This window comes from Engystomops pustulosus, chromosome 2 (assembly GCF_040894005.1).
Source record: "Engystomops pustulosus chromosome 2, aEngPut4.maternal, whole genome shotgun sequence".
In the NCBI taxonomy this organism is placed as follows: Eukaryota; Metazoa; Chordata; class Amphibia; order Anura; family Leptodactylidae; genus Engystomops; species Engystomops pustulosus.
Window position 1 is genome coordinate 108,558,851 of NC_092412.1, and position 22,936 is coordinate 108,581,786.

The 22,936-nt window shown below is 35.9% G+C and overlaps 1 protein-coding gene and 1 long non-coding RNA gene across 14 annotated transcripts in view; one reads left to right on the forward strand and one right to left on the reverse strand.

Moving 5' to 3' along the window:
• Positions 1–22,936, reverse strand: part of DMD (dystrophin) — a 1,566,296-nt gene that overhangs the window by 1,046,680 nt on the left and 496,680 nt on the right. For all 13 annotated transcript variants that reach the window (XR_011853162.1, XR_011853161.1, XM_072135922.1 and 10 more), the window contains 2 exons: positions 7,388–7,576; positions 6,273–6,454 (listed from right to left, as the gene is read on the reverse strand). Coding sequence is in view for 11 of the 13 variants with exons in the window: in XM_072135922.1 (XP_071992023.1) it covers positions 6,273–6,454; positions 7,388–7,576 (371 nt within the window). In the remaining 2 variants the exon portion in view is untranslated. The remainder of the gene's footprint in view (positions 1–6,272; positions 6,455–7,387; positions 7,577–22,936) is intronic.
• Positions 1–22,936, forward strand: part of LOC140118262 (uncharacterized) — a 41,462-nt gene that overhangs the window by 16,747 nt on the left and 1,779 nt on the right. Inside the window, exons 2-3 of the long non-coding RNA XR_011853163.1 lie at positions 18,328–18,416; positions 19,362–19,499. This is a non-coding gene — a long non-coding RNA (uncharacterized lncRNA). The remainder of the gene's footprint in view (positions 1–18,327; positions 18,417–19,361; positions 19,500–22,936) is intronic.

Here is a 22,936-nt window from a genome sequence, read left to right on the forward strand (position 1 = left end):
CAAAGATTTAAGCAGACTTTTTTTCATTTGGGAGAGGGGTAGTCTTATACAGTGAGTATATACCAAATTCTATATTTTTAGGGCAAAAGTTGGGGGTCGTCTTATACGCCCAGTCGTCTTATACGCCGGCATATACGGTAGATGCAAAGTCACAATGAAATTATTTCAAGATATGTCAGATTAAATTCTAATACAGGACGCACTATGTTCTCTCTTGACAAATAACAGACTCAGTTTTCTTCCTTTTTTTTTTCCTTCGCTGTGAATGAAAATATTCTCAGTCCTCAGTTAACAACAGACTGAAATTGGATATTCATATTTAAAGGAGGGTAGTTCTCCCTAGGTGGGATTAAAAATGTGGTTTACGTTCTTACTACAATTTTAATTTTGTCTATGGGGGGTTTCATATGTATCATCAGAGTATGGAAAGATTAGTCTCTAATTTATTTAATCAGGACTCCCAACATGTTTTTTTCTATGCAGTTATAACGTATACATTTAAAATATAAAAGTAAAAACATGCTGATACCCATTTTTAGATGCATTTCATAGAAGGCTAAACCTCTTCCCATTTGTGATCATAAGAGTCTCAGACATTCTCATATGCTCCCTCATTACCATGTCTTATCACCTAAGTTGCAAATTGTTTTTCAAGCTGTTTTTTAATAGAAACATTTTCCTTTCCCTGTCCTTTGTCCCCCTTGCCCCAATTCTTTTGTTCCTGTTGTCAAAATCTTAATAATCTACTTATTTACTCATAAAATGGTTGAACGTCTCACATTCATAATTGGCTAAGTGCTATATGATCTATTGGGAATTAGATATTTTACATATATTTGGAGATGAGTAAATCAAAGAATTGGTTTGTAGATTTGGCAGGCACTGAATTGAATCCGAATTATGTCTAATTCCCAAAGAAAATCTTTTAAAGGAAAACCTATTAAGGTAGATCTGATGGTAGGTTCCTACTAACATTCTAAGCCCTAAACTATCTTTCCCTAATCCTATAATGCTTTCTAACCTAATCTACACTTTATCTAACTAATATGCTAATATCCTGCAGGGGCTACTGGGGACTGTTGTAGCCCTTTCTTCCATAGCCCAGAGAGGCTACTCCAAGCCTAGTAGCCTCTGTTAATAATTTTCATATTAGTTATATAATGTTTAGATCAGGTTAGAAAGTATTATAGGATTATGAAAGAGATCTTAACCCCTTAACGACATTTGACTTAGTATTATGTCACATGCCGGGTGTGGGTACATAAAGAGGGCTCACAGGCTGAACTAGACTCAGACTCAGATCCACTTGACAAAGGTTGTCATTTCCGAATTGTCGATTGCAATTGATCTGTATATATTGTTTATATGTCACTAATACTTATTGGATGAAGGCCTATTGTATATATCACACATTGATCACAGTGAATAAACTCAAAAGAAATTATTGAAGAAATTGTCAGTGTGCCGTGTTCCCTATCCTATTGAATTGGATTAAGAATCCTACATGTGCACCACTAACCATCCATGAGTATTGGATACCTCCATATTTTTCTACTAACATGGTGGAATATGTTAAAGGTATCAATCCATCAATCAGTATCACTTCTGACATTGACCTCCAGCTTAATCTGCTATTTGAAAGTGTCCTACACAGCATTAATTCCAAATTGCATGTAGAACATGTTAAGGTTTCAATGCATTATAATACAATGCTTTTGAATTAGTAATTTAAATACCGTATATACTCGAGTATAAGCCAACCCGAGTATAAGCTGAGACCCCTAATTTTACCACCAAAAACTGGGAAAACCTATTGACTCGAGTATAAGCCGAGGGTGTGAAATGCATTGGTCAAAGGCGGCGCCTAGTATGACGCGTCATACTAGGCATCGCACGGGAGAAGAACAATGGCGGCGCCCAACGCGATGTTAAAGAAGACAGAAGAGGAGCCGCGATGGCATCGGGGGAGCAGTGCTGCGCATCGGGGCCACCGGAGGGTGAGTAAATAAGTTTATTTTTTTTAGCCTATTTCTAATTATTTTTTACAAGTATTGACTCGTGTATAAGCTGAGGGGACGTTTTTCAGCACATTTTTTGTGCTGAAAAACTCGGCTTATACATGAGTATATACGGTATGTCATGGAAGGTATTGTATATTATTATGCTACATTTGGTAAATACCTGTGACAACACATTTTGGATCCTATTGGGTTAATTCCAGTGTAGCTACTACTCACTAGTTGAACATGATTTATTCTATTACTTTCATTTGACATCAGTTACTTATTATTAGATTATATATTTGGAGATTTACAATATTTTTAACTCCTTTTAGAATTACCATAACACATTGTTAGCGTCACAAATAATGTCATAACTGAAATGTGACAATCTTTTAAATGAGTCAATTTCTACATTTACAATATCTAGAATTTCTTATAACTGCTACCTGTGAATACATATAACAGCCTAGGAAACTGGACACTATTGGAAGAAATATTGGTATAGATCAGCTGTATAGAAATGTATTGATTCAGCACTTCCTGATAGCCACACACTACGTGTCAAGAATAGAGTAGCTAGAATTCTATTAACAATTGAGGAACACATAACATCTTTGTACCTCCTGCATCTTTTAACATTTGATAATCACAAGGCTTCTTTTCAGGGTTTTCTCCATTCTAGGTTTATTTGACATAAAAAATGTAAGCGTGAAAGTAGTTATCTTAAATTGGATATCACAGAGGAGTTCAATAAATGTGAAAAGCACATTACAGTAAGATAATAAATATGTTGTAGCTACAACAATGGGTGTGAATGTACCTATTTTGTCTCTTTTCCACCTCAAATCAAGGGTTTAAGTACTTCAAAGATTCTCCTCTCTCAGCCTACTATGAACTGCTGCCTTTCCGTTTAGTTGGTAGAGTAAACTATTGGCTTTGGACACAGTTAACAATGATGCTCGGATTAATGCCAAGATGGTTTTTAAGATTTGAAAGGCATTATATGAGAAATGAGACTCTTTTCACCCCTGTCCTATACTCCTATATTTTCCAATCTAAAAGTGCTAACTAGACAGGGCAATGCATTTGTCTGCTCTTCTGTTTAAAAATCCTTTAGCCATTCTGGAAAATGGTTTCCAACCTACAGAATGCTGTTACATACATTTTTGAATGTACCTATAATGAATCTAGCATGTTTGAGAATTCCTTGATGCGTTTACGAATTTATCATGCCACAAATTTTGAAACAAATGAAAAATATTAAATCTTTTTTGGAAATCCATTGTCTCCAGAATTTCAAGATCTTATATATAATTCAATCTACCCACCTCTTATTGTAAAAGGTTTCCTGAAATTATCAGAATCAAACCCCTTGCCGACTTGTGACATATCTGTATGTCACATGTCGGCTCACGCTGTATGGAAAGGGCTCACTGGCTGAGCCCTCTCCCTACAAGGTGGGCGTTTGCTGCATTTTGCTGGCACTGATTTTGGGTGTTAACCCAGTAATTTGTTCACCGCACCCTGTGAAGTTAACAGGGGGGTGGCGATTTGGTTACAATGAGAGCCTTGGGTCATACAAAGACCTGAGTCTTTATAAAAAGGTACATACTCCAAACTGCAGTACTGTTTCAATGCTTTTGCATCTCCTCAGCACAGTCTAAGGTATTAGTTTGACTTGATGAAAGGCTGTGGACATAGGTAATGGAAAAAAGAGACACAGAATAAGTGTTCTACTGATACAGAGTTTGCCATGTTTCCTAATTCCACCATAGAAAACATATTTGTATACACAAAAACCAGCAAGGAACCATTAATCAGTTAGTAGCAAAAGAAAAATCAAGTAGGCATGAAATATGTAGTTAGCACAAAAAGTTGATAAAAACAATATATCAAATCTGACAAATCTATGAACAATTATTCAGATGAATAGAATAACAGAGCTGAAATTGAAAAAGCTGTAAATAACATCATCTTGTTTTAATTGGTTCATTGTGAAGTACTCTACCAGTTATTTTCTGTCTCATTAGGGCTCTAAATATAAAGGGTCTGTTTATGACTATTGACAATTTACTACAGACCCTGCAGAGCAAATCACTGCGGGTCAATTTCAAGGGGTCATCATAGGCACTCAGTGTTCCTGTGATTTGGCTACCTTCTTATTTTTTTATGGCAAACAATAATTATTTGTAGGCGTTTTTGAGCTACATTATGATCTTGTGGATCAAACCTAAGGTAGAAGGAGATCAGCCTAAGACACAACCTTTGGATATCTAAAAATGGTTAAAAGCGAGGTGAAACAACAGGATGTGTAGTATTAGTGTACTATGAGGATGAAGTATTAACACTCTAAATAATAGAAGATGTAAGTAAAGGGTGGTGTAACATTTTTACAATAAAAAGTGTGTCAGAATAATTTACCCATTTCATAAACATAATTATATTTAAATCAGGAACATTGTTATTTACTTTTTTAAATATAAACTTTCCATTTCCCCTGAAACAGCTTAGAATTTTGTTAGTTATACTTTCTGTCGAGAAAAGTACAGTTAGTTTCCATAATGGATTCTTTGATTGCAGTGGAAAATAACTTGAATGAATACTTAGCACAAAATTGCCCTGTTATGTTTCCAGGAGTTAAAAAGAGCAATAATCTGTCATTCTCCAACAGCAAAAAGACAAATGTAACAATAAACATGGAAATAAGTTATAGCCCTGTGCAATAGAATTAGGAAAACTGAGAGGATGATTGTTTTTAGTTTTCCAGAAGAAAAAAGGCTTTTTGTCATCTTTGGACTTTTTGTTTTTCAGATTTAAAAATATTCATTCTGGAAGTCAAAACGTATGTAAAGGCTAGAAATAGCTTATAAATGAACAGACTTATTTTACTGGGAATTTCTCTTATAATAATTTATAAGAGAATTACCTTACAAGTGATTTCCTAAAGATGTCCATTCATATTGGACAAAAGTTGATGAAAATGTTCAACTTCTATGTTCTACTGTAATTATTAGGGTTTAGTTCACATCTGCAGTATTCTTTGTACAGCTACCATAAGATAGACTATGCAATCACCCTCATCAATCAACACATGCTTTGTAATGGATGCAAATGATTAACACACTGAACTCTAATTCACCTGCTTAGTTTGTATAAAACCTAGGTTATTATTGTAATACACTATTTGTAGAATCAGCTTTGAATAATTTATCATGTATAAACATGAGTAAATTATTTACTTTGTATAGACAAATATATAGAGTGTGTTTGCTTATCCCTATCAATACTAGAAAATACAGGAAAGTACAAATGGACTGATTAAATAATTGACCAAATCTAGTCTGATTTATATGTTATTCAGCTCAGTTGTTGCTCTGTTATATTTTAAAATATTCCTTTACTGTCCCAAATGCTTAGGGAGAGTAGAGAAATAATAATTTTTAAAAACCACCAAGATCCTAAGTCTCAACAATCCATTAAAAAATAATGGAGATAAATAAAACAGTTGCTCATTTATAGTAAAAGATACCTTGTGGGCCTTAAATAAAGTGACCTATGAATATAAAATATATTTTCTAGCATGGAATGGACATTGCAAATTCTTACCCAAGTGCTAGTAACCAGTAATATCATGCAAGGTTACAGCCTGCTCTGGAGTTATAGCATACCACATTCCAGAAAGTATCCCAAATGTTGCTATTGGCCAAAGCTGGCTATTTTTACTGTTACATAATTTATTTTATCATAGATGGCAAGATTCCCCATTAAGTAGATATCATGCTTAATAAGTCAATGAGGGTGAATTATCAGAGCTTATATGCCAGTGTTCTGGCGTAGAAGTCATGGAATAGCCGCAATACCTATCCCACTGCACTTTGGAATGTCCACATCAAGTGGAGTGGCATGAAAGTGGTGGGGCCCAGAGGCTGTGTGGGCAAGCATGGAGCATTTCTTCCCAAAGCCTGTGTATAAGCTATAGCATGTGCTACAAATTGGTACAGGTTATTGCACAATTGTGCGCCAGGCAAGTGCAGGCGAACATGGTTAACATCATGTGCTAGCACACTATTACCGCCCCCCCCCCCCAATGTTTCTACTGACTCTACATACTAAATAATCATAACAGTGATGAGTCATATAAACATTGCCTCCTACTAAATTCTTATATGATATGACAATGTGTTTTTCTAAAACTCGTATGTCTTTTTTTCAAATCTAAAATAATATATTTTCTGTATGGAGTGTGAGCAACACCAAGTTATAACTTACTTGCTTTGCCTCTCCATGCTTGCCAACCTGAGACTTTCCCAACGGGAATTAAGGAGGTTCATCTGTTCCTGAATTTCATTTTCTTCATCATCAGAAAGTTTCCCAGTGGACAATAGTTGACTTCCAGCTTGCAAAACTCCTCCAACATTTCCCTGATGAGATGTTAATTCCATCATAAAGCCCTAGAAAAGTAGCACATTTTTATAGCAGGAGTAGAGAATAGTTAAATTTTATCTCAAAATAATTATTTGCTAAGAAATAAAGCAGATTTCCAACCTAACATAGGTGCTAAAATTTGAAAAGCACTAAGAGATAACAGAATGCTGAATCTTTTGCAGACTTCTAATTGATTCTATTTCATAGAACTTTCTCATTCTAAGATAATTTCCTAATAAATTGTTATTTGCTGCTACAACATATGTTTGTAAGACTTCACTGTTCCAAAGAAGATACAAATTCTATACATAAAAATGGATGTAATTACAGATATATAGAACACATAAATATTAAAAATGCCAGGATAGGCTTGTTGTAATTTATGTGCTGTTAAACAATTCTGTTAAATTTTAAGATGATAATGGAAATGGGGACCACTGCAAGTGATTTTCTATGCCTTTATGTCACTTTTATTGATACATATTTTTGTATATACTGTACAGTGTATGCACAGAATATTTAAAAACAAAGAGATAAATATATCACTTTATTGAAATCTATGGGGCTTCCAACTTGCCTGAGATAAGTGAATCTATTCATTAGTTTGTAGATTTGGCACAAATCTGCCATTCTTCAGTCACCGCATTGAAGCTGAATCATTTTTGATTCACCTTTGAGGGATCCTGTAAAATGGTGGCTAGCTACGGCTCTCATTCATCCCAGAATATAGGGAGGGGGAATGATCAAGGTAAAATTAAGAAATAATGAGCTTTTCATGAAAAATCTATGCTTTAGAGGACATGAGCTAGATTTTGAAAAATTTGGTGATGCTTCTGCTGAGCAAATCTTGATGGTCCCTGATCCCCATGTGTCTATTTAGCCTCCAAATTACATCCTGCAAACATTATTGTACAGAAATATTAATGTATAAAATATAAATCAAGTTATATAGTACTCACCTCATGAGAATGAAATTGTTCTTTTACTTCTTCTACATTGTAAGATATGGGCCCTTGACATTGTAAAATATCTTCTGCTGAAAGAAGCCAAGTAAGCACTTGTTCCAATGATGACTGATAACTTTCTAGATCCACTCTCAGTTCCATTTGTAATTTGCCATGTGGTTTGTCATCCATAACTTCCGTTCTCTGTAGGAAAAGTAGGAAAACATATTATGTTCTTTATTTTTTATTTAACAAAAGAACAAAAAAGTTCACAATAAAAAGTTGTGCAATACTTCCTTCATTACACAGTTTTGCAGATTGGAGAATTATTTGCTAAAAATCTTTTTTGTAACGTTATCAGATATTGTCTTTTCTCCCCTGGAGATTTATGTGTACGTAATGTTGGTAATGGATTTGAATTGAAAACCTAGAGACAGAAAAAAAGTTCTGCTTGATGAACAGACATCCATCTTTTATTAGATTGTACTCCTATGCCTCTTTCTTCCTAAGAGCAAATCAGAAAATGGAAAGTCTATAAATGTAAATCCAGAAGTAAGAAGCCGATACAGCTTACCCCCTCCTCCAAGTTCTGCAGCTGTGCCCTTGTGTGGGGAATGCCGTCACTACGCACGGATGTATTGGATGGACTCCAGAGTAACTACAATGGCTTTCAGAAAATGAGGGTCATCTAGCACCGTGTTAAATGTTTCCAAACTTTATTCTTCAAATATTAAAATTAATTTCCATGCAAAATAAGCGCATTATAGCTGACACATTTCCAGCCTTCACATGTCTTAAGCCTTAAGACATTAAGCTTTTATGTGCTTATTTTGTATGGATACTGTAGTGTGTCTTTCTGGAAGAGCTTCACCAAAGCCTTCATCAAATTGTCTTTATTCGTTTTGTCAGTGTCCACAAAATCATGTTGCAATAATACGAAAAACTGCTTTACTTCTCTGACTAGCAGGTTCCAGGAGTAGATTTATATGTTTGTTTTGCATATAGGGGAGGGTTACAAAAGTTTATTATTAATAGAATAGTAGTAAGTAGTAAAAGTGCATGACTACATTTTTCTGCTAGTATACAGACAAAATACATTGAAAATGTTTGAGATATACATATATGTTAAACAGCAGCTGTGAATTTCATTTCAATACTGATTTTAAATCAAAGCAACTTTGAAAGGGATATCCAGAGGATGACAAACATGGCTGCTTTCTTTCAGAAACAGCTCCTCTCCTGACCATAGGTAGTGCCAAGTATTGCACCTATGGCTCAGTTAAAGGAGATTACCCAAAGACTAAGACAAGATGTACACCAACAAGCTGATTCTTGGCTATGAAGAACAGATGATTTCATAATTTTTTCACAATCGATCTGCATCCATTTAGCTTCCTTTTTGGATCAGTTTATACATTTTTATACTTTGTAACTTTGTAAACTTTGTAAATTTCAAGCAATCATACATTTTTCAATTATCTAGATGCTATTTGAGTGCTGTCCATGTTTTCCCATGTATATATGGAGTATAATATAAAGTTCTCAAGCATTACTTTTTTTAACATGTACGGTACTTATAATTAAAAATGATATTAATTAGGATAGTTTGAAGTTGAATACAATGTTCAGTGGCAGCGGGATGTTAAAGGTGAACTAACAATAATTTTACCCCCAAACTAGTAATACCTTCTGGTAAATGGTTAAAAGTCCTCCTCATATTACCATATCTGCCACTGAGCCAATGACATTAATTATAGCTGTTATGCAAATGAGTAAACATTTTCTCACAGGCTGCCAGTGAACCACGCCTCCTTCCTTTTGACTGACAGCTCAGTGTCTCTTTAAATCTTGACCAGAGCAGAGAAGTCCTCTCCCTGTCCGCTTCCTGTCCTTAGCAGAATGCTGTCCTTCTCACCACATGGTGTATTTAACAGTGAACACTGTGCTGTAAACTGCAGGTCTTCTAGCCATTTCACCCACCCTGCGGTGGGCGTGTCCAAGCTGTGGTGGGCAGATCTGTTGCTTTATCACTGTGTCTACCCTGAGAATAAGCATTTGCTGTATTTTTAACACAACATATTTGTGTTTAATTATTATATTCATTTTGTTTTTTATAACTTTACAATATTGTATATTATAGAGTGTAAACATCCTGCAATAGATGTTTATTATGATAAACATTAAACATATACTTAAAGGTAAGAAGTATAAAAAAACAAAAACTCCAATATTGCTGCATAGTTGTGAAATCCCTACATTGAACTAAATACTCAGAGCAGTACATTTTAGCAGGTTTACTAGCAGATGACTGGGAGGTGAAAATACTGGGGAAACAAGCTTTGGAAACTAAACTAGTTATTATGTCAGCCAAGCAGTTAAAAAAAAAAAAAAAACGAAACACATTTTCATATTCAATGATGGTTTTAGAAAAGACATGCACATATCTCATTAAGAACCCTTGGTCTCTTCCAATGCAGAAGCCTTCGTCATGCTTTACTTGATTTTTAATTAAGCCACATATCAACTATCAAAGACTAATTCCCATTACAAAAGTTATGCTACTCAGTGTAAAGCTAAGAGCTTTTTAAAGAAATTAGATACACATCACAGAACATTTATAATTGTTGTGGTAGGAGGTAGGGACATCATGTATTTTTCATGTTTTCCTGTGTACCTGCAATATCAGCCATATGTGAGAACCATATAACAATTACTTTACATAGAGAAGGCAGCATATTATAATAGCAGAATTGCTGTGGTTAAATCACATAGAAAATTGAGAGCAAACATAACTATTTATGAAGGCGGGGAGGTATTTTTCTCCAAGGTTCTTCTCCTATGTGAGGTAGCAGACCAACGTCTCACATGCTGCTTATTAAATTAAGTCACCAGAGGGCGTCAAATATGGAAAGTCAGGAGGGCAATTAGCTCTCTACCTTGAGACACAAAAACCTGTCTGTGTGAGATCTGCAATTAAGGTCGCTGAAAGCTAGCAGGACGGTATTATGTATAGTCAGTGCAGGACAGAAAAGAAATTTGTTTTATTGCTGTTTTTGTAAATTTTTTTGGCATCCTACTGATTTATGACATAAGAATTCCCTTCTTCCCCATTAAACAGAAGTGCCAACACTTCAATAGATCACAGTATGATCAAAGATAGTGTGAATCGGTCACTGAAACAAAGGAACATTACATTTCCCAAGTAAAAGGAATATTTCCAAAATTAATAATCCAGACCCAGTATTAACCCTTTCCCGCCAATGCCCTTTTTCGTTTTTTCATTTTCATTTTTCACTCCCCACCTTCAAAAATCTATAACTTAATTTTTTTTTTTCCATGTACAGAGCAGTGTTTAGGCTTATTTTCTGCGTAATAAATTACACTTCAAAATGCTGGTATTTAATATTCCATGCCGTGTACTAGGAAGTGGGAAAAAATTCCAAATGCAGTAAAATTGGTGAAAAAACGCAATTGCGCAGTATTCTTGTGAGCTTGGATTTTACGGATTTCACTGTGTGCCCCAAATGACATGTCTAGTTTATTGTTTGAGTCGGTACGATTACGGGGATTCCAAACTTGTATAGGTTTTATAATGTTCCTCTCCTGACCATAGGTAGTGCCAAGTATTGCAGCTATGGCTCAGTTAAAGGAGATTACCCAAAGACTAAGACAAGATGTACACCATGTTTTCATACATTTACAAAAATTAAAACCTCCTGTACAAAAAAAATGTGGGATTTTACCATCTTCTGGTGCTAATAACTTTTTTATACTTTGGTATACAGAGCTTTTGTGACTTTTGATGAAGTTTACAATGTTATCATTTTTAGGACTGTATGACCTTTTAATCACTTTTTTATAGAATTTTTAATATTTTTTAAATATTTTTTAAAAAGTATTTTTTTATTATAATTTTTTTTCTAACCTTTTATTTTTAGTTTTACTATTTTTCAGACTCCCTAGAGTACTTTAACCCTAGGTTGTGTGATCAATCCTACCACATACTGCCATACTACAGTATGGCAATATATGGGGGTTTTCCTCCTCATTCATTACAATGTGCTGATAGCACATTGTAATGAAAGGGTTAACACGAAGCAGCCTCCGGTCATTGCAACAGATCTCTGCTCCCCGATGACATGCACCCCCATCTTTTTGGAGCCATCTGTGGTGATCGGCGGGAAAACACCGATTATTAGTGCTGCCACCAATCGCGGGGGTTACCGGTAAGCCTTTGCTTCAATATGCTGGAGAGGATATGGAGATGGCTCAGCCCGTGAGCCCTCTCCATGCACCCGCACCCGTCATGTAAAGTAGTATTATGTCACATGTTGGTAAGGGGTTAAATGTGGCCATGTTAGGCCCCATGAAGCTTGAAAAAACAAAGCTGTTGTTCGTTGTTCCCACTAGAAAAATATATAACCTACTCCTTTCTGTTTAATCTGGTTAAGTTGAAGAATCACTACCCTCCCCGGGCACCAAGGATCAGATGGATAAACCCATTTTTTGCCCATAGGTGTTATGAGTACAGTGAGATATAGTTAATAAGTAAGTCCATTAGTCTTCCATATTTAGCACTATGGAACACTCCAGTCAAAACTAATTAATTGGAATAAGCTTTGTGCAGTGTCTGAAGGAAAGAGGATGACTCTAGGTTTTAGCAGGGTTCTAGATATACAATGAAAATGAGTCATGCTCCTACCTTCAGGCTTTACATCATATTCAATGAATTAGCCTTGACTGGAGTGTTTCTTTAATAAGAATAACTGTTTTTCCATTGTAACATAAAAAATCAAAATCTAGTCCAATTTAGTCACTACAATGATCTATTTTTTTCCATATTTCAATATCATAATTAACAATCCATTCAAGTACAAAGGAAGATATGTAAATAGGCAATGATGACTCATTTCTATAGTGACCTCTACTTTCTTGTATGGTAATTGACATTTTAATGCCAAATATTTCAAAATAAATCTGTCAAAATGTAAATATCCATGTATTCTGAACAGATGGCACGTGTATGAAGGCAGTAAGGTGTAAATACTTACTTTATATCTCACAGCAAACACAAATAAGTAACATTTTGTAGCTGAAGGACAAACATATGGTTAATGACAATGTTTCATTTTATTATTTATCACAGAAAAATGAAAAAAAAAATTGTTTTTAAATATACTCTAAACTAGGGATACTCAGTAGTATTGTGCAATAAAGTGTTATTATATGAAGTGGCTGGTACTGCAGGAGTATGCTGAAGGCCCAAGGCCACTGTAACCAATGTCAAGTATGTCGTTTTCAGGGGTGTGCTACTAAATTCTGAAGAATGGCTTTGTTGTGCTAGTAATGCATACACACTCACATACACTCCCATATAAAATTGAAAGAATTTCATTGTGCAAGCATGATCACCACAGCTACATCACTGCAATGACCATATCCATCACAAAACATGTAGAAATTATCAATAGGATCCTGGATGCGGGATGCAAAATACATTTTTACATGTACTTTCTTTAAGAGCAGAGACCTGCTAAAGTTCACATATCAGTATACTCTCTATGCTTTTGCTGTGTATCTGAACCCTTGAGTTCTTTGCTCTACAATTTAGTATCTCACTGCCGTATTGGTTTTAAAGAGGTTTGTCTGAGTTTGTCTCTTTGTTTTCTTTATGTGCTTGAACCCAAAGTAGGGACAGTTTCCAAGTTTTCTTCAACAATTTAGCACAGGGTCAGGAGGTAGGCAGGGACAAAGTTTGTGGGAAGCACTGGGATTGCACTTTTTTACCTGTCCTTACAAACTTTTAAGTCTAATAGTAATAACTGCTTATATTAATAAAAATGTCAAAACAATGTACTTTATATGCTCAATGTATTTCCAGAAACACAGGAGGAGTGAATGACATTGAAATTATTAGATTCAGATAAATAGATAAAGATGAAATTCTTTCTAAGAACTGCCCTTTTGATTCAATTGAAGTGTATTATGATCACAGGGCTATAAACAGGGGACTTGATCTTAATCTGAGCAACCTTTTAGCTATAAATAGACTTTTATGCATACTGAACCAAATTATGCAATTAAATGAGCTCTTAGGAGTTTTACAACACTTTATGCACTAGATGTCTGCCATTTCATTCTCTCAAATGATCTGTCTACATTTGGAGCTACACAGACTATATTAGAAGTGACCTGAAGGACATTGGGGGAGATTTATCAACATTTTTGCAGAGTAAAACAATGAATTTAGGCTGCCAGCACATGTGTCTGTTTCCAGAGACTGCAGGGGGCCTTGGACTAGACAGTCTTATGTGTCCTATACTAGATGGTAAATCTGGGGTCGTTTTGTGAGGTCTTACTTTGCACCATCTAATTTACACCAAAAAACTGTGCCACCATTTTAAAGAACCTGCAAATCCAAAACTTTTATTACAGAACACCTTCAAGAAGACATAGGGGCAGATTTATCAAGCAGTCTGAAAGTCAGAATATTTCCAGTTGCCCATGGCAACCAATCACAGCTCAGCTTTCATTTCACCAGTGCTCATGAATATTTTAAAGGGGAGCTGTGATTGGTTGCCATGGGCAATTGGAAATATTCTGACTTTCAGACTGCTTGATAAATCTGCCCCATAGTGACACTGAGTGCTGTGCACATTTGCTACAAATCTGCTGGAACTTAATGGGGCAGATTTATCAATTTGTTTGAGACAGTTTTTAACCCCTTTGTTAACTTATGCATCAATAGAGACTCAAAACTATATGAAGGTATGTGACCGAAACTACAACAAAAATGTTACCATCGACCATATGGTCAAACATAGAATAAAACTGTTTGTCTAACTTTAAGGCAATTTTGATAAATCTTCCTCTATATACTTCAATGGCAAAGCTAGTGCAGAATATGGAACTTATATCATATTATCTGCTCATTATAGCTAAACATGAAATGGGTGGTATGAGAGAGCCTTGTCACCTTTATGAATGCCCTTTGTTTGATTCATACAACTTATTTAGGTTGTTGTCATATAGTGATTGAATATAATTATTTCCAAAGAAATAGTTTTACTTGAAATATTGTGTGACAGTCAGAATGATTTGTGGAATTGCACTAAATGTTGCTGTTGCCATTACTCTGCGGAAATTAGGTGCCTTTACTCTGTTTAGCTCTTACCTTTTTTGCATGTAATATCAAACAGCTCAGCAGTAGTGAATGCATTTTGATGAAATCCAAATTTTGTTTTTAGCCACTGAAATAGATTTCTGCAAACTGAGCTGAAACATCCTGCAGAGAAAATGTCTTTTTCAACATTTTCTCTTTCTTTAAGAAGAAACAAAAAACTTTATTGAAATTGCTTTTGCTTGTTTGTTGGCTGATAACTGCACCACTTCCACTTTGCAGCATTTTGGTAAAGCATTATGCAGTAAATCAAGTGCAGAATGATTTGAGTGATTTATACTCACTTACTCGACTGCTAAATTTCCAAGATACATAATTCAGGAAAACTACCAGCAAATTTTGTGCTTTTTACGTGACATAATATAACAGCCATTTTTTACAATAAAGTACAAGACACTAGTATTTCTTGTTAGTGTTTTACATTTTTTTCAGAATAGTGACATTAACATCATCTTATTACATGTCATGTTACATAATATTCATGCTTCATTAAAGGGCTGTGCCACAAAAACATTTATCACAAAAAGGGGTTCAACTTTGAATTACATATTACAAAAGAGATCCACTTGAACCTCAAAAGTAATGTGGAGTTAACATTAGAGGTCTCATCATGGCCGGCCCCAGCACCCGGCTTAGCCGGGCAAGTGCCGGGGCCCCAGAGCTTCCAGAGGGGCCCAAGGCGAACGCTGGCCCGATCTTAAAACTCAATTACATCGGCTACCTTGTGCCGCCGATGTAATTGAGAGCCGGCGTGCTGGCGCGGGTGACAGGGGGCGGAGCCGCAAGCGGGACCCTGGGAGGCCTCTGCAAGTGACAGGCAGAGCATCTCTGTGCAGGACGCTGGCCGGCGACGTCATGACCTCACGCCGCCAGCGTCCTGGCTGCCGCACAGAAGACGCTGCCCTGAGGATCGCGGCCCCAGAAGAGGTGAAGAGGAGCGTGGGACCTGCATGAGGTGAGTTAACATTTATTATTTTTCTACTGTCCACTATATGGTTCCTAACTAATGGAGCCTGGATGTTACAGGTAAAAGGAGCTGTATATTAATCTGAGGGGCTGTATATTTATGAGATGGGCTGTATATTAATCTGAGGGGCTGTATATTTATGTGAGGGGCTGTATATTTATGTGAGGGGCTGTATATTAAATTGAGGGGCTGTACATTAACCCATTAAGGACGCAATGTTTTACATTCATTTTTTTCACTTCACACCTTCTAAAATCTATAACGTTTTCATTTTCCCATGTACAGAGCAGTGTGAGGGCTTTATTCTGTATAACAAACTTTACTTCTCAGTGACGCTATTTATTATTCCATGCCGTGTACTGGGAAGTTGGAAAAAATTCCAAATGTGGGGAAATTGGCAAAAAAACGCATTTGTGTCACTTTCTTGTGGGCTCAGTTTTTTCCATATATGTAGGTTTTATTGCATTTTAATACAAATTAAAACTTTTTCATACTATGGTGTAGGAGCTGTGTGTGAGATGAGCCGACATTTTCATTGCTACCATTTTGAGGACTGCAACTTTTTGATCACTTTTTATAAAAAAAATGTATGTGATGTAAAGGTGGCGTTTTGGCTAATTAGGCGCTATCTTCCATTATGGGGTTCACCGTCAGGAATAACCATTTTTATATTTTGATCAGGCAGTTTGAGAAGCTGTGATGCCTGTTTTTGTGATTTTTACTGTTTATTTACTTGTATATCAGTTGTAGGAAAAGAGGGATGAATCTTATTGAATTCATTTTTTTTTTTTTTAGTTTTTTTAGACCCTCTAGGGTAATTTAACCCTAGATGGCCTGATCGCTCCTACCATATACTGCAATACTACTAAATTGCAGTACATGGCATTTTTACATAGGATTCGTTACAATGTTTACATGTACGGTATAAATCACTAAGAGGTTAATTCATTAAATTCTATATTTTTTTAATGCTGCCACATGAGTTTACTGCTAAGGGGCCCGCTGAGGCTCTGTCGCCCAGGGGCCCACTGAATCCTGGAGCCGGCCCTGGGTCTCATAATATGTGAATGAAGAGTATTCTCATATTAACAGACACCTCTATTGTTTTGAGGTTCAACCGAGAATTATACCCCACCCACTATACCTAATGACAGTATTGTACTACTACCGTATTTCCCTGAAAAGAATGACAGTGTCTTATCTTAATTGTTGCTCCTAAAGAGTTAATAGGTCTTATTTTCAGAGAAAGTCTTCTATGAACATGAATTCACATTTATTGTTGAACACAAAAAACTTTCCTCTAAAATCCCTATAACTCTCCAAACCCTGAATTTCAGTCTGAATTTCTTGTGACACCATTTCTATTGGAATCATTGGCCCTAATCTCTCATGTTTACCAATAGCACTTTCCTAAATGAGCCCTTCTTGTTCAGGTAGTTTCTCGTAGCACATTTGAAACACAAATTAATTCTTCACCCACACTGCATCCTCTTGCAATATCAAAAAGTTCTACTAATGCTAATGTGGGGGGAGCTGTAGCAATGATTGATATTAGGTCTTATTTTCAGGAAGACTTTTGAAAAAAAGATTGTACTAGGTCTTATTTTTAGGTGTGTATTTTTTTAGGGGAAATGATATCTAACATGAGAAAACTTGTCAACGGAAATTCATAGGGTATTTATACCTTTTACCAGTGCTAAGTTAGTACTTAGCATCTCTGGCAGGCGTTAGGGCCACCTGTCTCTTGGGTATGTTTCTACAAGGTTTACACACCTGGATATAGCAGTTATTTTTGTCAATACTAAGCCAAGCCACTATATAAGTTATGCTGATGTGCATGTCAGGAAGTAAAGGAACAGCAAAGCTAATCTGAGTGCCATAGTCACTACTCGGCAGATCCTGGGCAACCTGTTCATGGCCAAAATTATACATACATTATTTAATATGGCCATTATTTATTTTATATCAGTTTGGTGCTGGGGTTACACAAATCATACATATAATACTGGCGCTCTAACTGGAGAACTACTGCATAAAAAACTGCATGTAGTCTTTTTTTAAAGTAGTTCTTATTATATTCCTTGTAACACTAGTCTCCCCTGTAAAACTGCGATCATAACAATGTTTTTTCCTCCCAGATTACTAGGCAAAAGTTAAAGGGAACCCATCATCAGGATTTTCACCTATAGACAAGTGAATCTACTTTTATAATTAGCATTACTGCCTCTAGACAATTTTAAAAGTATACAAAAGTTTACCTGGCTCCCTACAACCAAACTGCAGCAAGCCGGGGGGGGTGTCCGAGTTTCTGTGTTATCATCATTATCTCCTCTCCTCTCTGCTCTGTTATCTCTTGCTCTTCCTCATTCCCCACCCCCCTTCCATTCTCCAAATGAGCTAATTTACTTTCCTCACAGAATCAGCTGATGGCTGTATAAGAAAGGAGGGAGGAAGGAAGGACAGAGAGAGAGCAGAGAGAAAATAATGATGATGACTGCATCCTTGTAACAGACATCTCCATGACTCAATCATCTTTGCTGGTATAGATTTATTTTTATATATACGTTTAAAAACAAAATCAGCAATGTTAATGATAAAACCAGAATAAGAGTAAGTATTAAATAGGTTATGGAAACCAGTGCAAATGTGTTATCCTGATAACAGTGATGATGTAAAAGTACAGTAGGAATGAATATATTTTTCTGACTTGTTTCATATATTTTTATACTGAAATGTGAGAATTGAGTAATGATGTACTTTGTTGGCAAATTTATTTATTTATATTTGTCCTTGTCTTTGTTTTTCTAGGTCTCTGCTGGATTACCCAGCTGATCAAGTGTCATGTACTGGCACCTCAAAACAAGTGTAAATGTCAAAAAATATCAACGGAGAAAAAGGTATTAATGTTCTGAACTTTCTATTTCTGTTCTTTTTATACCAATTTTCCTTTTCACTGCAGTTTTCATTATAACAGTGATAGTTTAGATATCTCCAATCAAACATCCCACCAAGCAAAAATATATGGAAGAAGATAGCTTCTGATTTTATCTGTCATATGTTATTTTTTATGAGAAAATGGATTACTTCAGATAGCCCTGGAGGCTTTTCAAACAGTGTATGTTTAGATGGACTGATTATTCTTGGCTGTACAGACTCTGTTGTACAGCCAGGTAAAATGAGAAGCCCTGGCAATAAATATATTAAAATAATCTCAATGATAGCATTTATAGCACTTTTTATACAGCTGGTGTGATAAGAAAAGAAGGGGATACATATGGAGAAACTGTTTAGTCGATATTACATGCATTAATCTAATTAGCAGCCATATATGTGTGTCTAAAATAGAAAATATTAATTAAGTAGATGGATAGTTAATTAGCTAAGTTTCTTTGCAATATCCAATAAAACCAAATCTACAAATCAATACACTTAAACACAAAGTGGTAGAATCAGATAACAGTCATAAGTTTTATGAAACCATATGTCCTACATTTGTCAATATGGTTAATTATGTTTTTATACAAAATAGTATCTATTTTCCTGGTGCATAATCATCCAAAGTTTATTTTTTTGAATTGTTATAGTTTTTAATTAATCTATAAACATACTATTAGGTGCTATGAACTCCTGTTAAAATATTTTATAACTCACAATAAAAATTATTTATCATGAATATGTCTAAGACAAAGAGAAAGGAAGAGTAGAATGAAGACCTATACATTTTATCTTTTGTCTAAGCCTTATTCATGTCTACTGTGAATGATGAGATTTTTTTAAAAAGATTTTTTAGTAGATTTTTATTGGAGATATCAAAGCAGCTAAGAAATATCCTGCTATTGTAGCCAGGGCTGGCACATGGGCAATAAAAAAGCTGAAGGCACTGGACAAGTTTTCACTGTGTCACAATGGACATGCATGCTTGGGATTTGGAATTCTGTATAAAAAAAATTAATACCAAAGAAATTAATCAGGGAAGGATGGTAAGCCTTTTATCAGTATTATGAGATGAACGTTTATGTTAAAGGAAATCTACCATCAAAATCAAGATAAACAAACCACAGTGACAGTAGTAATATAGTTATATTTGTTATTCATGGCCTCCTTCCTTCTAAAATCTACTTTTACAATTATGCTAATGAGCCGGAAATCAGGGTGCCTGGATCTATGAGAAAGTGTTTGCTTGTTTATCATTCTTGATTTTCATGGAAGATTTCCTCTAAGACATAAAAGAACATTGTTTCACTCAATATTTTCAAACACTTAATCTACATTACGCAAAAGTAACAAATGCGCCAAGATGCACGTTTTCCTACTTCATTTCATAAAAGAAAACTAATATAGTCAGTAGTTAAGAATAGTAGGTACATAATGAAACTCTCATAGCTAACATATTAATTCCTACTTCAGTGTTATCTTAACTTTATGTTGCGCTTGTATGTCATCTCATTATCCTTTCCACTTATGCTGTTTCTCTGCTAAGTCATCCGCCACTGTGAAGCAATTAACCTGTCATTATGCTTCTACAGCACATAGCCATTTGTTTTTATATTAACGCTTTTTGTATCAAAGCACAAATTCTGGAGTTTTCCGTTTAACTTTTAAATATACTCTTTAAAAATATGGAAATCCTACTTTGACTTTGCATAAGATGCAGTGCTCGGCAATCTCCGTCAGCTCTATAAAGATTAATGGAGCAGATCGGTGATGAGGAGCGGCGGGGGATCAGTTGGACCCATCGTTTTCCCGATCTCAGTGCAGTGATCAGCAAGTTAGGCCCTATCCCGTGTAATTAGCGTTGTTTTCGTGAGAAAACCCCTTTAAATCAGCAAAGACTTTCTGTTTTACCAGGTAATGAATTATTCCTTGCTTACTATGCTTTCTTTTGGAATGGGACCAGATGGTGCTAATTCCCAATTTATCAGAGACTGGATTATAGTACACCCTGGACAATTAAGTAAACTTTGTCATCAAGGACAAGTGTTGTTTTTTTTCGTTTTACTGTATACTTTTATTCAATGGTTTATATGTTAATTTGCATGAGGTTTTATGTGGATGGTTTTGTGAGGGAAAGTTGGTCGGGAAGCACTCACACATCGTACACCAGTGCTCGATGTTCCCGTTGCAGCAGCTTGCACTGGATACACTTAGCCTCTTTTTGTATATCCAGCACATGTATCTCTAGCACACAAATGTGTAGAATTGTGCTATAACCCTCACATCCCATGAAGGTCCACTCCATGCTTCTTACCGCCTATTAATAAGGATTTGTTTTTGTGCTACTTGACGCATGCTACTTGTGTATTTCTCATGAATATGTTTTCATGTAGCTTAAAATTAGTCTCCATGATTATGTGACATTGTCCTATTCTTTGGTGTTCTTACCATCTAATTGGCATGAAGATGGCATAAGAGTGGTAAATGTTACAATTCCAGGTATATAATCAATATTAGAGATATGCAAGCTGTGAGCAGTCAAATATTCATGAGTGAAATAGAGCATGTCAAAGTGATTACCTCAGATTCATATTAGACCAATTATCAAAAGTTGTAAAATAAAACATATTGAGGTATATGAAAGCCATTAGTAACTATATTATTGAATACAAAAATATACAATCGATGTGTTTAGGTTTTAAATGCATGTGTTCTGTATGTGTATTTGTAGTGTAGATATGATCAGAATATGATGCATAAATATAAACTCATGTATAAGTCTAGTTTTTCAGTTGAAAAACCTCAACTCAGCTTATACATAAGTCATTTGAGATAGAGGCAGCAGGGAAGTGTTTGCTGCTCACCTCAGTGCTTCCGGTACACAGTAAACATGTGTTAGGTGCACTGTACTGGCTGAGGACAGGAGGGATGAATGAGTGCAGGACTCAGGCAGACATGTCAGGGTCTCTGGTATGGCGGAAGTACAGAGTGCAACTGTGTCACCGCTAAACAGGGGGGTGGTGCCTGTGTCACAGGAGCAAGTGCCCAACAGTGTGACGGCTGTTAAGCTTGTAACATTTGAAAGGAGGACTGAAGTGGCATCTAATAAAGATGTGTCCGTGGCTGCTATCGAGCCTTACACCATGGGGGTAACTGGGGGAAGGGTGTCCAGGGCACATCTGTACACCTGACATCAGAGCTCCTGCGCCAACCATCTCCTTACTGCTAATGGAGGAGAAGGTTTCTTCGGGCCAGTATTGTGCCATTGTGAACTACAGGGGTGGCAGACTTCAGGGATTCTATCAGCTGCATGGAGTTTGAAAAAGATCTTTTATTTTTTTTATAATCTGTTTTATGGCTTTATGCGGGGGAGAGGCTGGGGTGGCTGCTAGGCATTTCATTACTGGGGGAGACTGCTGGGTATTACATCAATTGGGGAGGCTGCTGGGCATTCTATAAATGAGGGATGGCTGCATGTGGTATTTCATTACTGGTGGAGGCTACTTGGCATAAAATTACCGGCGGAGGCATGCATTTCCCATCCTAGGCTTACACTTGAGTCAATAAGTTTTCCCAGTTATTTGTGGTAAAATAAGGGACCTTGGCTTATACTCGGATTGACTTATACTCAAGTATACACAGTAATTATATTTGTCATCTTTCAATCCCAATGAGAAATAAAATGAACAACCACCTCCATCTTGTTTTGCTCCTGGGATGTTTTGTCCTTTACTGAGCTGATTTTGAATTAAATCTAACAGAGGCACAAACACCTTTACATAAATCTGTAAATATTTAACAAATTAAAATGTTGCCATGTTTTTTTCAGATTTTACTGTGGGGGCACTTATCTACTACCACTACTAATCAAATGCATTAATTTTATTTGTCAGCAGTCAGCACTCATTTGAATGAAATGAATTAAATCATTGTTTTTCTGCAATGACTAGTATGGCACACTGTCAGTCATCGGGACTGATTCATGTTCATGTACTCAATAAGCAATATTATTTAGTGGGGTTTATTATACGCTAGTGCACTGGCATGTGAGGCAGACTCCGTACTCACACACCTCCATGCCCACTTAGTGCGGAGGTGGCATAGGGGAAGAGCTTTGCCTATTTCAGAGCTTGAACTACAGGATTCTGCCACACAAACTCTGATAAATCCCCCCTTTGATGTTAATATAATGTTCATTTCTGGCCATAGAAATTAGAACAAAAAATGAAACATAACTTTACTTACATTTCTTTCATGTAGTTGCAATATTTCAAATACTCCTCCAACATTTTATCCATCATGTGGTAGTTTGAAAGCACGGTCAGTGTGACAATTTTTTTTTTTCATTTTATGATCTTTGTAAACATTGAGGAGAAATGATCATCTCCTTGTCTGGTTTCTTGTACTACTTTTTGATACTTTCTTTCTCTCCAAAAGTAAAGCTAGGAACAAGACAGTGTGGCCCTAAATCTCCCCATAGTCT